This window comes from Heterodontus francisci, chromosome 1 (assembly GCF_036365525.1).
Source record: "Heterodontus francisci isolate sHetFra1 chromosome 1, sHetFra1.hap1, whole genome shotgun sequence".
In the NCBI taxonomy this organism is placed as follows: Eukaryota; Metazoa; Chordata; class Chondrichthyes; order Heterodontiformes; family Heterodontidae; genus Heterodontus; species Heterodontus francisci.
In genome coordinates, this window is record NC_090371.1 from 135,172,700 (window position 1) to 135,187,946 (window position 15,247).

The window sequence follows — 15,247 nt, forward strand, 5'->3', positions numbered from 1 at the left end:
TAGGCAGGAACTGAAGAATTTAGATTGGGGGCGGCTGTTTGAGGGTAAATCAACATCTGACATGTGGGAGTCTTTCAAACGTCAGCTGATTAGAATCCAGGACCAGCATGTTCCTGTGAGGAAGAAAGACAAGTTTGGCAAGTTTCAGGAAGCTTGGATAACACAGGATATTGTGAGCCTAGTCAAAAAGAAAAAGGAAGCATTTGTAAGGGCTGGAAAGCTAGGAACAGATGGAGCACTCGTGGAATATAAAGACAGTAGGAAGGAACTTAAGCAAGGAGTTAGGAGTGATAAAAGGGGTCATGAAAAGTCATTGGCAAACAGGATTAAGGAAAATCCCAAGGCTTTTTATACATATATAAAGGGCAAGAGGGTAACCAGGGAAAGGGTTGGCCCACTCAAGGACATAGATGGGAATCTATGCGTGGAGCCAGAGGAAATGGGTGAGGTGCTAAATGAGTACTTTGCATCAGTATTCACCAAGAAGAAGGACTTGGTGGATGATGAGCCTAGGGAAGGGAGTGCAGATAGTCTCAGTCATCTCATTATCAAAAAGGAGGAGGTGTTGGGTGTCTTGCAAAGCATTAAGGTAGATAAGTCCCCAGGGCCTGATGGGATCTACCCCAGAATACTGAGGGAGGCAAGGGAAGAAATTGCTGGGGCCTTGACAGAAATCTTTGCATCCTCATTGGCTGCAGGTGAGGTCCCAGAGGACTGGAGAATAGCCAATGTTGTTCCTTTGTTTAAGAAGGGTGGTAAGGATAATCCAGGAAATTATAGGCCGGTGAGCGTTACGTCAGTGGTAGGGAAACTATTAGAGAGGATTCTTCGGGACAGGATTTACTCCCATTTGGAAACAAACGAACATATTAGTGAGAGACAGCATGGTTTTGTGAAGCGGAGGTCGTGTCTTACTAATTTGATTGAGTTTTTTGAGTAAGTGACGAAGATGATTGATGAGGGAAGGGCGGTGGATGTTGTCTCTGTGGACTTTAGTAAAGCCTTTGACAAGGTCCCGCATGGCAGACTGGTGCAAAAGGTGAAGTCACACGGGATCAGAGGTGAGCTGGCAAGATGGATACAGAACTGGCTCAGTCATAGAAGACAGAGGGTAACAGTGGATGGGTGTTTTTCTGAATGGAGGGATGTGACTAGTGGTGTTCCGCAGGGATCAGTGCTGGGACCTTTGCTGTTTGTAGTATATATAAATGATTTGGAGGAAAATGTAGCTGGTCTGATTAGTAAGTTTGCGGACGACACAAAGGTTGGTGGAGTTGCGGATAATGATGAGGATTGTCAGAGGATACAGATCGGTTGGAGACTTGGGCGGAGAAATGGCAGATGGAGTTTAATCCGGACAAATGTGAGGTAATGCACTTTGAAAGGTCTAATGCAGGTGTGAGGTATACAGTAAATGGCAGAACCCTTAGGAGTATTGACAGGCAGAGAGATCTGGGCGTACAGGTCCACAGGTCACTGAAAGTGGCAACGCAGGTGGATAAGGTAGTCAAGAAGGCATACGGCATGCTTGCCTTCATCGGTCGGGGCATAGAGTATAAAAATTGGCAAGTCATGTTGCAGCTGTACAGAACCTTAGTTAGGCCACACTTAGAATATTGCGTGCAATTCTGGTCGCCACACTACCAGAAGGGCGTGGAGGTTTTGGAGAGGGTACAGAGGAGGTTTACCAGGATGTTGCCTGGTCTGGAGGGCATTAGCTATGAAGAAAGGTTGGAAAAACTCGGATTGTTTTCACTGGAACGACGGAGGTGGAGGGGCGACATGATAGAGGTTTACAAAGTTATGAACGGCATGGACAGAGTGGATAGTCAGAAGCTTTTTCCCAGGGTGGAAGAGTCAGTTACTAGGGGACATAGGTTTAAGGTGCGAGGGGCAAAGTTTAGAGGGGATGTGCGAGGCAAGTTCTTTTACACAGAGGGTGGTGAGTGCCTGGAACTTGCTGCCAGGGGAGGTGGTGGAAGCAGATACGATAGCGACGTTTAAGAGACATCTTGACAAATATGTGAATAGGAAGGGAATAGAGAGATATGGGCCCCGGAAGTGCAGAAGGTGTTAGTTTCGGCAGGCATCACGATCGGCGCAGGCTTGGAGGGCCGAATGGCCTGTTCCTGTGCTGTACTGTTCTTTGTTCTTTGTTCTTTGACCAAAGTGACCACCAACACCTCACCTGCCTCAGCAGTTGGAGAGACTGCCACTACCATTCTGCCCCACCGTATGATCCAGGATCGCTAAACCGTTTAACCTGTTATGTTCTGGTCGTATGTGTTTTCTGTCTATTTAGCTTATGCATCATCATATTTAAACCGCTGCTTCTTAATAGGCAACTTTAAAACTACCTATGACTTTTTCCTTTTTTGGGTATTCTGTGACTCCTGAACCAAATCCTGCAAAAACAGCTGAAAATGGTTTTATCACAAAAAATAAGCATTTTAAATCACGGTGTCAATGCACCACTTGTGAGTTCGCCCTATTTTTGTGATTTAAAAAATATACAAATTATTTTCTAGCAAGACTGGGTGCAGTAGTAAGTTTCTTGCTACGTAAGCACCAAAAAGATCCAGCTTAACATTTGGAGCCTCCTCAAAGGCCTGCAAATGGACGCAATTAGCAGAAAATCCCAATGTTGATTAATTTATTCTGGGGCCATGGCCAGTTCTGTCGTTGGGGCATGCATCTAGCATGATGGCTTTAAAACCAGCATAAGCGATCACAGAAACTCTGAACTGATGTTCAGTTGCACTGAACACAACTTGCATGTAAAACTCCATTCTATTTTGCGCCGGTTATCAGAATTGCGCAAAAACAACCAGCGCAATCGAGCAGAAATTCTAGCCCATGGCGTACTGCAGAAGATATAATTTTTTGGAAGTATAGTTTGAAAATAAAGCACTATTTTATAATACAGTATTGTATTCAAACAATTTCTCATGCAATTTGTTTCTAACACTATTTTTCGTCATTTTTGCAACGTATTATACTAAAGACTATTGTGCTATGCTTTTAAGCTAACTGCATCTCACCATACAGCAGGCATGCTCTCCGTGCTTTTTGATGTCTTACCTTGCTGATTAACAACATCAATAGACTGACTGTTTTCTACAGTCTCTTCTTCCACTTCATTTATCCTTTGAATGGAATCAAACACATCTTCTATTTCATCGTGTTGAAGTGTCTCCGATTTTAAAGCCTGTTTTGTGTTAAATACAATGAGTGACCTTGTGACATTGCAAATATTAAACTGTATCAGATAAAACTGAGATCTATTGAAGTTCACTTCCTAAAGAGAAAAGAACAATTTAATAAACAGTGGGCTTCCAGCTTGGTGATACAACTCCATGCTCTCTCCATAAATAGTTTTAAAACTTACTTTACAAAGTTACTTTAATGTCAAAGTTTTCAGAAAAAAATTGAAAACTGCAGTTTTGGAGTGCAATAAAATATTGCAATGAAGCAAAACATTGAAAATATACAGAAAGAAGTGAAACTTTTGAAACCAGTGCGCAAGATTAAATCAAAGGCTACCTCTTGTTTAAGCTGTTTCTGTACATTTTCACTGGGCTCCTCTTTCTCAGGATTTAAGCAGGCTTCATCAGTTGTTAGAATTTTGGAATCAATTGCATCCCTTATGCCCATTGCCACATTGTTTGATAGGGCAATGTGTACCGTTGATGTTTCCAAGTTCCATTGATGATCTTCTTCATAGTCTACAATAAAATAAAAGCAGAATTAGTGAATTTGTCTTTCAGAGTGGACAGATACTTGCAATAGGAACATAGGAACAGGAGTAGGCCATTCAGCCCCTTGAGTCTGTTCTGCCATTCTATGTTCTTTAGCAATTAGTAATGAGCAGGCAACCCAATAGTTATAATGGGAGATCATGAGGCTCCAAATTGGGGTGAGTGTCTTTGGATTCTAGCCTTAACTGACCTCAACCAACATCCTCCCAGCCCTCAGCTTGCAGATTCACAAAGGTGAAGTACTCCGAGTTTGGGAGGAAGGATTTCCAAGGTAGCTTATTCTTTTTTTGAACACTGTAACTGCTGATATTGGGCAGCATTAACAGAAATAGTAGTAAAGGCCATAATCCAGCCTCTTCATCCCTGCCAAAGGAGGACAGGGTCTGGGGTAGAAAAGCAACAAAAGCTTAAAGCTGAGAATTGGGGCAGGGAGAGAGAGAAACATATGAAACAATTAACAAGAAGTGAAGGAACTGGAGTTACATCAGATATCACTTCCTTGATAATAAAATTATTAGAAACAAATCTGCTACTCTCTACATAGTACTGTTCCAACCTGAAACAATCAATGCATTTTATTGAAGCCTATTAATGACCACACTTGCGACAGACGACTCACTATGCCAACTGTTTGCTTCAAGCCTCTAAGAAAGCTTTTTTAAAAAATTCATTCATGGGATGTGAGCATTGCTAGCAAGGCCAGCATTTATAGCTTATTCCTAATTGCCCTCGAGAAGATGGTGGTGAGCCACCTTCTTGAACCACTGCAGTCTGTGTGGTGAAGGAACACCCACAGTGCAGTTAGGAAGGAAGTTCCGGGATTTGGGATTGTCCCAGGAAGCATTCATGCATTTCACTCTTTGGTTTCCCACCGGACGCCCAGAGGATCAGGGCCAAGGGGTAAAAGCAGTTTTATAGCTGGTAAGCTGCGTCTTCTAAAAAACGTTTTCACTCACACATTTTCACACAACCTTTTTTGTGTACATAATGTGATTACGAAGTCACGATGCCATTTTAAAGGCCATTGAGCCTCTCACTTGCAAGACTGTTAAAACAAAGAATTCAGGAAAGTCTGGCATCTGTTATATCACAGCAAGGCACAAAGCAGAGCTGGGATTTTTGCTGCATGTTTGAAATGAGCCTCACACCTTCTTGAGCTGCATCTTTTACTGTCTCTTTCTCAGTCTCATTGCAGCAGGATTTCAAATCAGATTCTTCCTCTGTGCTTGGCTGTTGAGTGGTGGTAATGGCAATCGGCAGCTCACGCTGCTCTCCCTGTAAGAAAAAGACACAGATTTATTATGAAACAGAATCAACATAACAGCACATAACTGCTGCATAAGATATAAGTGTCAGAGGCCTAGGCTAATACTCTGGGGACATGGGTCCGAAAACAACCGTGGCAGATGGTGAAATTTGAATTCAATTAATAAATCTCGAATTAAAAGGTAGCCTAATGGTGACCATGAAACTATTGTTGATTGTTGTAAAAACTCATCTGGTTCACTAATGTCCTTTAGGGAAGGAAATCTGCTGTCCTTACCTGGTCTGGCCTCCACCTGACTCCAGACCCACAGCAATGTGGTTGACTCTTAAATGCCCTCTGAAATTGCCCAGCAAGCCACTCAGTTGTATCAAACCACTACAAAGTCGAATAAAAGGAATAGGAACATAAGAGCAGGAGTAGGCCATTCAGCCCATCGAGCCTGCCCCGCCACTCCATATGGTCATGGCTGATCATCCACTTCAATGCCTTTTTCCCACACAATCCTCATGTCATACAGGGTACAATGAGAAGGAAAAGAGAGGCTTTTAGCAAATACAAGGAGAGCAAATCAATGGAAGCATTAGTGGAAAACAGAAAGTGTAGGATGGAGCTTAAGAAAGCAATTAGGAGAGCAAAGAGGGGATATGAGAAAGCTCTGGCTGGTAAAAGTAGGGAAAATCCCAAGATATTCAATAAGTATATCAATGGGAAGAGAATAACCAGGGAAAGAGTAGGACCCATTCGGGACCAAGGGGGAAATTTGTGGGTGGAGCCAGAGGACATTGGTAGGGTGTTGAATGAATACTTCACATCTGTCTTTACCCAAGAGAAAGAGGATGTAGATATGGAACTTAGAGAGAGAGACTGTGAAGTTCTTGCGCAAATTGTCATAGGGCATGACAAGGTATTGGAGGTTTTGGAAGGCTTAAAAGTGGACAAATCTCTAGGTCCTGTGTCCCAGGATGCTGTGGGAGGCGAGGGTGGAGATTGCAGGGGTTCTGACCCTAATTTTTAATTCCTCTCTGGCCACGGGGGAGGTGCCAGAGGACTGGAGAACAGCTAATGTGGTCCCACTATTTAAGAAAGGTTGTAGAGATAAGCCAAGGAACTACAGACCAGTGAGTCTCATGTCAGTGGTAGGGAAACTATTGGAGAAAATTCTGAAGGAGAGAATCTATCTCCACTTGGAGAGGCAAAATTTGATTAGGAATAGTCAGCATGGCTTTGTCAGAGGGAGGTCATGCCTAACAAATTTGATAGAATTTTTTGAGCATGTGACCAGGTGTGTCGATGAGGGTAGTGCAGTTGATGTAGTTTACATGGATTTCAGCAAAGCCTTTGACAAGGTCCCACATGGGAGACTTATCAAGAAAGCAAATGCACCTGGGATACAGGGTAACTTGATAAGGTGGATTCAAAATTGGCTTAGCTGTAGGAGACAGAGAGTGATGACAGACGGCTGTTTTAGTGACTGGAAGCCAGTGTCCAGTGGCGTACCACAGGGATCTGTGCTGGGACCCCTATTGTTTGTCATTTATATAAACGACATAGATGACTATGTGGTGGGTAAGATCAGTAAGTTCGCGGATGACACAAAGATTGGCCGAGTGGTTAACAGTGAGGTGGAGTGTCTTAGGTTACAGGAAGATATAGACGGGATGGTCAAATGGGCAGAAAAGTGGCAGATGGAATTTAACGCTGAAAAGTGTGAGGTGATACACTTTGAAAGGAGTAATGTGACACGGAAGTATTCAATGAATGGCCTGACACTGGGAAGTTCCGAGGAACAAAGGGACCTTGGCGTGTTTGTCCATAGACCTCTGAAGGCAGAACAAAGAACAAAGAACAAAGAACAGTACAGCACAGGAACAGGCCATTCGGCCCTCCAAGCCTGCGCCGATCTTGATGCCTGCCGAAACTAAAACCTTCTGCACTTCCGGGGACCGTATCCCTCTATTCCCATCCTATTCATGTATTTGTCAAGATGCCTCTTAAACGTCGCTATCGTACCTGCTTCCACCACCTCCCCTGGCAGCAAGTTCCAGGCACTCACCACCCTCTGTGTAAAGAACTTGCCTCGCACATCCCCTCTAAACTTTGCCCCTCTCACCTTAAACCCATGTGCCCTAGTAACTGACTCTTCCAGCCTGGGAAAAAGCTTCTGACTATCCACTCTGTCCATACCGCTCATAACTTTGTAAACCTCTATCATGTCGCCCCTCCACCTCCGTCGTTCCAGTGACAAACAATCCGAGTTTATCCAACCTCTCCTCATAGCTAATGCCCTCCAGACCAGGCAACATCCTGGTAAACCTCTTCTGTACCCTCTCCAAAGCCTCCAACTCCTTCTGGTAGTGTGGCGGCCAGAATTGCACGCAATATTCTAAGTGTGGCCTAACTAAAGTTCTGTACAGCTACAGCATGACTTGCCAATTTTTAAACTCTATGCCCCGACCAATGAAGGCAAGCATGCCGTATGCCTTCTTGACTACCTTATCCACCTGCGTTGCCACTTTCAGTGACCTGTGGACCTGTACGCCCAGATCTCTCTGCCTGTCAATACTCCTAAGGGTTCTGCCATTTACTGTATACTTCCCAACTGCATTAGACCTTCCAAAATGCATTACCTCACATTTATCCGGATTAAACTCCATCTGCCATTTCTCCACCCAAGTCTCCAACCGATCGATATCCTGCTGTATCCTCTGACAATCCTCATCATTATCCACAACTCCACCAACCTTTGTGTCGTCCGCAAACTTACTAATCAGACCAGCTACATTTTCCTCCAAATCATTTATATATACTACAAACAGCAAAGGTCCCAGCACTGATCCCTGCGGAACACCACTAGTCACATCCCTCCATTCAGAAAAGCACCCTTCCACTGCTACCCTCTGTCTTCTATGACTGAGCCAGTTCTGTATCCATCTTGCCAGCTCACCTCTGATCCCGTGTGACTTCACCTTTTGTACCAGTCTGCCAAGCGGGACCTTGTCAAAGGCTTTACTGAGGTCCATATAGATAACATCCACTGCCCTTCCTTCATCAATCATCTTTGTCACTTCTTCAAAAAACTCTATCAAATTAATGAGACACGACCTCCCCTTCACAAAACCATGCTGCCTCTCGCTAATAAGTTCGTTTGTTTCCAAATGGGAGTAAATCCTGTCCCGAAGAATCCTCTCTAATAATTTCCCTACCACTGACATAAGGCTCACCGGTCTATAATTTCCTGAATTATCCTTGCTACCCTTCTTAAACAAAGGAACAACATTGGCTATTCTCCAGTCCTCTGGGACCTCTGCTGTAGCCAATGAGGATGCAAAGATTTCAGTCAAGGCCCCAGCAATTTCTTCCCTTGCCTCCCTTAGTATTCTGGGGTATATCCCATCAGGCCCTGGGGACCTATCTACCTTAATGCTTTGCAAGACACCCAACACCTCCTCCTTTTTGATAATGAGATTACTGAGACTATCTACACTCCCTTCCCTCGGCTCTCTTTGGTGAAGACTCATGCAAAGTACTCATTTAGTACCTCGCCCATTTCCTCTGGCTCCACACATAGATTCCCTTCTCTGTCCTTGAGTGGGCCAACCCTTTCCCTAGTTACCCTCTTGCTCTTTCTATACGTATAAAAAGCCTTGGGATTATCCTTAATCCTGTTTGCCAAGGGCAGGTCAATAGGGTGGTGAAAAAGTCATATGGGACATTTGCCTTTATCAATCGAGGCATAGATTACAAAAGCAGGGAGGTCATGTTGGAGTTGTACAGAACTTTGGTAAGGCCACAGCTGGAGTACTGTGTGCATTTCTAGTTGCCACATTATAGGAAGGATGTGATTGCATTGGAGGGGGTGAAGAGGCGATTCACCAGGATGTTGCCTGGGATGGAACATTTAAACTATGAAGAGAGGTTGGAAAATTTTGGGTTGTTTTCACTGGAGCAGAGAAGACTGAGGGGTGACCTGATCGAGGTGTACAAGATTATGAGGGGCATGGACAGGGTGGATAGGGAGCAGTTGTTCCCCTTAGTTGAAGGGTCAGTTACGAGGGGTCACAAGTTTAAGGTGAGGGATGGGAGGTTTAAGGGGGATTTGAGGAAGAACTTTTTTAACCAGAGGATGGTGACGGTCTGGAATGCCCTGCTTGGGAGGGTGGTAGAGGCAGGTTGCCTCACATCCTTTAAAAAGTACCTGGATGAGCACTTGGCCCGTCATAATATTCAAGGCTATGGGCCAAGTGCTGTCAAATGGGATTAGGTAGACAGGTCAGGTGTTTTAATGCATTGGTGCAGACTCGATGGGCCGAAGGGCCTCTTCTGCACTGTATTATTCTGTGATTCTGTCATTCGTATTTAGAAATCTGTCAATCTCTGCTTTAAACATACTCAATGACTGAGCTTCCACAGCCCTCTGGGGTAGAGAATTCCAAGGATTCACCACCCTCTGAATAAAGAAATTTCTCCTCATCTCTGTCCTAAATGGCTTCCCCCTTATTTTGAAACTGTGTCCCCTGGTTCTAGACTCCCCAACCAGGGAAACATCTTACCTGCATCTACCCTGTCTATGTCTTTAAGTATTTTGTAGGTTTCAATGAGATCACCTCTCATTCTTCGAAACTCTAGAGAATACAGGCCCAATTTTCCCAATCTCTCTTCATAGGACAGTCCCACCATCCCAGAACAAGTCTGGTGAACCTTCGTTGCACGCCCTCTATGGCAATAATATCCTTCCTAAGGCAAGGGGACCAAAACTGCACACTGTGCTCCAGGTGCAGTCTAACCAAGGTTCTATACCTTGTATGAAACCAGACGGACCACCCGGCATCGAGCTCGACACTGGAAACGACAATGGCAAACCCAGTCCTGTCAACCCTGCAAAGTCCTCCCTACTAACATCTGGAGGCTTGTGCCAATGTTGGGAGAGCTGTTCCACAGATTAGTCAAGCAACAGCCTCACATAGTCATACTCACGGAATCAAACCTTACAGACAATTTTCCTGACACCACCATCACCATCCGTGGGTCTGCCCTATCCACCAGCAGAGGTGGTGTACAGTCAGTCGGGAGTTGCCCTGGGAGGCGTCAACATTGACTCCAGATCCCATGAAGTCTCATGCCATACCAGGCCAAATGTTGCCTTGATGTCAAGGGCAGTAACTCTCACCTCACCTCTGGATTCAGCTCTTTTGTCCATGTTTGGACCAAGGCTGCAATGACGTCAGGAGCCAAGTGGCCCTGGCAGAATCCAAACTGAGCGTCAGTGAGCAGGTTATTGCTGAGCAGGTAACCTGTTTCCAGCATTGTTGTAAAGCAATACTGGCAGTACAGTGACATGAGACACTGGTTACAAAAGGTAAAGTGTGTACGTACCTGTTCTGTGTCTTCAGTCTGTAGGTCATTTCTGGTTGAAGAAACCACCTTGTCAAGTCTGGACACATGACAGTTGTTATCTGTCTGAGATTTTAGTGGGGGATTGTCCACTCTTGCTACACCTTCAAACATCTGTGATTTTGAAAGGGTTGGGGCAGATATTGCAGATGTGGACTCCTTCTCTTCAACTCTGGTAAATGTTGGGCTGGTATCTCCATTTATTCTAATCTTTCCATCTTTCTACATATACATAAAGAAAATAATTCAGATCAGATGTTAATTCCTCAGTTGTAAAGTTCTGTTGAAACACAAAACTAAACATTTCTAAAAGTTATCATACTAGAAAAGAACATTCAAAGCAATGCAGATAAGACTCCTGTGGTATACAGAATGTAACACAGAAATTTATAGAAAATTGCATAAGTTCTTTCAGCGCTAAGCTATTTACCATAAAAAGCCTAAATGTCAAAAAATTGTAAATCATTTCTTTTTAAAATCCAAATAACAGTGATCCTAAAATGTAATTGATAGTGTGAAGAAAGCCATATATTTTTTTCTAAATGAAATTACACTTATTTAGGCCAAATGCAAATTGTTTTTATATCTGTTTCAGTTCAAAAAAGGAATCTCAAGTGTGGCCACTTGAAATATCTGTTGTTTCCCATGGATGCTTTCTGTTGCAAACTCTATTGAAATGGCAGGCAGCCAGTAGACAATAGCTGAGGTTCACCTGAGCATGAGACTGGGTTTATATTAGCTGGTTAATGTGGAGAAAAACACCAGCACAAAATCGATGGGCCAAACAGCTTGTTTCTAAGCTGTACTATTCTATGATTCCATAATTCTATTCTAACTTTATTGGAATCAATATGGTTGATCATAGTCCATATCAACATTCACTTCTTTGCTGTGAATGTTGATACAAACTGTTCATGGGCAACACTTTCAAATATATGCATTTATTCAGAGTGCCTGGCAACATAGGGTTGGCAGGCACATGAGACACTGTTGTGGTGCTAATGAAGTGCCCTCCCCGCCCTGATGTCACAAACTCTAGCCGAGTGAATGCTAGGGAGCACTGATGGGTGTGATCATATAATCTTAGAATTTGATAGAGCTATCCAATTAGTTCCACTCCCCTGCTCCTTCCCCACAGCCCTGTAAATTTGTTCCGTTCAAGTATTTATCTAATTATTTTTTGAATGTTACTATTGAATCTGCTCCTACTACCCTTTTGGGCAGTGCATTCCCGATCAGAACAACTGACTATCTACGAAGAATTTTGTTCTGGCAATGGGGATCCTGGCAGCGGGCCAGAAGGTTGTGGGGGACACCCTGCCTCGGCCCTCCATTGGACCCCTGGTGCAATTTCACGGCAGGCAGAAATTAAATGCCCACCATCAGGGGCGCTGTTCCTTTATGGGATAATCTCCTGCCTCCAGGAACTGCCAGCTGATCAGAGGGCTAGCAGCTCTCCAGTACCTGTAGGGCCATTGGAGGCAGTGACCACTGCCGGTACAGTAGGAGGCTCTGTAGTACCGAAACATTGGAGACCCCAGGAGAGGTAAGTGATGTTGGGGTCTCTGGGATCATTTGGCAGGCCCTGGCGATGGGGTAAGGGTGTGGGCCCTGGATGCCTAAGTACAGGTCATTAACATATATCTGGAATTAATAAAATTGTGCACCTGCTTATGAAGAACAGATTTACTATTTTATTATAAATCGCCTGTAGAAGAAATCTTCTCCATGGTTTAGTTGGCATTGACTCGATTTAATAACTATCTTTACGCAATGGAGAGACTAATATCTGAATAGTGTTCAGTCCACTTTGGCTTCAAGGGCTCCTTCTTACCTTAAATGATTTCAGCACCATCTGTGAATCTTTTGGTTGTGAATAAGGCTTGGGGATCAAAATCGGCACTGCCTTAGCAGCAACAGTTCTGGTCGGGGATATTACTGCTGCAGAAAAGTTAGTCTGCAACTGGCTGCTGGGAATGATCATTGCTTCAACTGTGGCAGTGTATTTTTGGATAGGCAATGATTGCTGTCGTAAGTATTTCAGTGAATTAGGATCTTTTGTTGGTGAGGATGGAGTATCTGAATCCACAGATTGACTTCTCTCCAGGAATTTTGGCATCGCCAACTTTTCAAGAACAGGTTCACTGATGATAAATCTCTGTGAATATTTTTTCAAAATGGCTTCAGCCTCTTCTGGGGTCCTTGCATTCTTATATGCTTCTTGGAGTGCATTTTCTCTGCATTCCCTGCAATTCCAAATATAATGAACCATAACAAAAGGTGTAAATATTTCACTTTATAACCAGCCTTTCTCAGAGTCAATTTTGATGTATGAAATGAAGCAGTCTAGTTTAACCTGAGCTGCCCAGTGAGAACAGGGTAGGTTTGGGTCAGACGCCCTATCCAATTTTACTGTCCCATGAACTTTAATGTCTACATTAAAAAGTTCCCCACCCACTTCCTAATCCTGCAGAAAAAAAGTACTGTAGGCACTGCATCAGGAACATAACTATTTGATTTTATAGTCCAGTGCTAAGTACAGTATAGGATTCACTCTCTGCAGCAGAGCTATAAAAGTATACACAAGTATCTTGTCTTTGTGGGTCACTGGGTGTATTGCAGATTTTGCAGTGGTTTAGGGACCAAACTCATGTCCAGATAGTCCCATTAAGGCCTATTGCGTAGCAAAATTTACCAAACTGCAGTACAATACAGAAGATTTTATATAAAAGACTGGCTAAATTATTGGCTATTACCACTACTTTCTACTTTATTTATGCTATGGGTCTCTCAGTTAAAGTGTGGCTACTCGACCCGAACCCAACCAGAGCCAACGACATGTGTCGGGTTCAGGTCGGGTCGGGTTTCTCTTCCAGGTCCAGCATTCAGGATCGGGTTGGGTCGGGCTGGACATGGACAGTCCTGCCTTGCTCCGGGAAGTAATCTTCAAATGACCATTCAGGACGTCAAGGCAGGAAACGTGCAGTCCGGAATCCGCACTCTGCAGTAAAGCCTGGCTACCCGACCAAACCCAACTACGTGTGTCGGGCCAGGTCGGGTTCAGGTTGACTGTTGTCAGGCCGGGCCCGAGTTCGGTTTCAATTTTATACCCGAGCCAGGCTTTACTCTCAATAATGCATTTATTGAGCTTTTTTCTTACTTTTGAGATTGGTTCAAATTTTGAAATGGTGAGACAATAGTCAGGTATAATTCAGTAAGACATTTAAGGGTGGTTTTAACTACTGGATGGTCAGCCAGAAGAGCAGATGGGTCAGCTGCCTAATACCTGCAGTATCAAGTGCCACACCTCATTACCATAAACAGGGTTAACTGCACGCCCTGAATGGCTATTCCACTGCTGCTCGCCAGCTTCAAGCCAGCACAATATAAGGTGGCTCAGCAGCTAACCCGGCTCACAGAAATACAAATCCAGGGTTTGGGGGGTAAATCACAGGGAGTGAGCAGCCCACATTCTTCTGGTGGAACCTAGGGGAGCATTCCTGCTCCTTCTGGCCCCTCAAAAATTATTTGAATACTTACCTTTTGGGGCCTTTTTCTCTTGCCCACAAGGTTTCATTGAGCGAAACACCCATGGGGGGAATTTTATGCTCTCCCCCGCAGCGGGTTTGCAGGCAGGGAGGGCATTTAATCAGGTGGGATGGTGGCCAGCAGGAGGTTCAGAAGGAGCCGCCAAATTCCCGCCTCCCTCAAAATTTATTCCAGGGTGGGACGGCCTGTGAATGGCCTTCCAGCCCTGCCAACAATTGAGGCCTTTAAGTGGGCAATTAATGCCCAATTAAGGGCCTCACCCTGCCTCCGCTGCAATTAGCCGAGCGGCGGGTGGGCCTGTCGCCACACAGGAAGCGCGAACGAGAAACCTTGCGGATTGGTTGCTGGCTCTGGAGCAGGGGAGGATGTCCTCATTAGAAGGCACTTAGTGCCTGATCGAGGGACACGGCATCAGGAAGAGGAGGAGAGGTGCTCGCTGAGAGCCACTCCCGTGCCCTTGCTGCCGACCTCCCTGCACACTCTACCCCGCAACCCCCTATCAAGTGAGACCTCTCCTGCCCTGACCTACCTGTGGCCTGGGTCCAGCGTCAGGAGGGTGCTCCATTGGCAGCAATGATTGGCTGGTAGCTCTCAGAGGTCGGCACTTCCGACACCGGGGTCCTTGATCCCGTGGAAAGCCCACTGCTGACCAGTTAAGTCCCTAATTGGCATTTGAATCAGCGGGCCTCCCACTGAAGCGGCAACGCGGGGTTCTCGGCGGTGCTTTTGCCGGTGGTCAATATCTCCGTCGCCCGGATAAAACACCAGCCCATGATAAACAGTCCTCTCAACAGCCATTGAAACTGAATCGAGTCCTATGTATACTTGGATTGATGATGGTCCTGTCTCATTATGGAGGCCGTCCAACAGATGGCACTGGGAAATATGGTGGTGGGATGGGAACAAGGCAGTAAGTTGACCACTTTGATTTCAACTCCGCTGCCTACTCATTGCTGCTGGTCAGAGGGTGTTTAAAGCCTGCTTTAATGTCAGATCAATTCAAGAAGTTGTCACAGGTACCAAAGGACACAAATTGTGCAGAAGGCCCAGACTGAAAAAAACTAACAATTTGTAAGAATTGGACTTGAAGAAAATCTTTTCTGGATTTTGAAGGTGAAGGAATGAGTTAATCTTGCAAGATCCAAACTACTGAGCCTGAAGGAAATCTTACCCAAAAATATCAAATTTTGAATAATAGTTTAAAATGTTATCGCTGGATAGCGGTATATTGTCTACAAGCAGAATGTTATATTTTCATAGTTTTTTTATGGATCTGTAACAT

General features: G+C 44.6%; 1 protein-coding gene across 7 annotated transcripts in view; it reads right to left on the minus strand.

The window, feature by feature from the left end:
• LOC137372378 (LIM and calponin homology domains-containing protein 1-like) overlaps positions 1–15,247 on the minus strand; it is a 503,856-nt gene that overhangs the window by 66,743 nt on the left and 421,866 nt on the right. For 6 of the 7 annotated variants that reach the window (XM_068036287.1, XM_068036300.1, XM_068036294.1 and 3 more), the window contains 5 exons: positions 12,251–12,662; positions 10,399–10,638; positions 4,907–5,033; positions 3,544–3,725; positions 3,082–3,208 (listed from right to left, as the gene is read on the minus strand). In XM_068036287.1, the coding sequence (XP_067892388.1) occupies positions 3,082–3,208; positions 3,544–3,725; positions 4,907–5,033; positions 10,399–10,638; positions 12,251–12,662 (1,088 nt within the window). The remainder of the gene's footprint in view (positions 1–3,081; positions 3,209–3,543; positions 3,726–4,906; positions 5,034–10,398; positions 10,639–12,250; positions 12,663–15,247) is intronic. The other variant, XM_068036271.1, reaches the window with a different exon arrangement.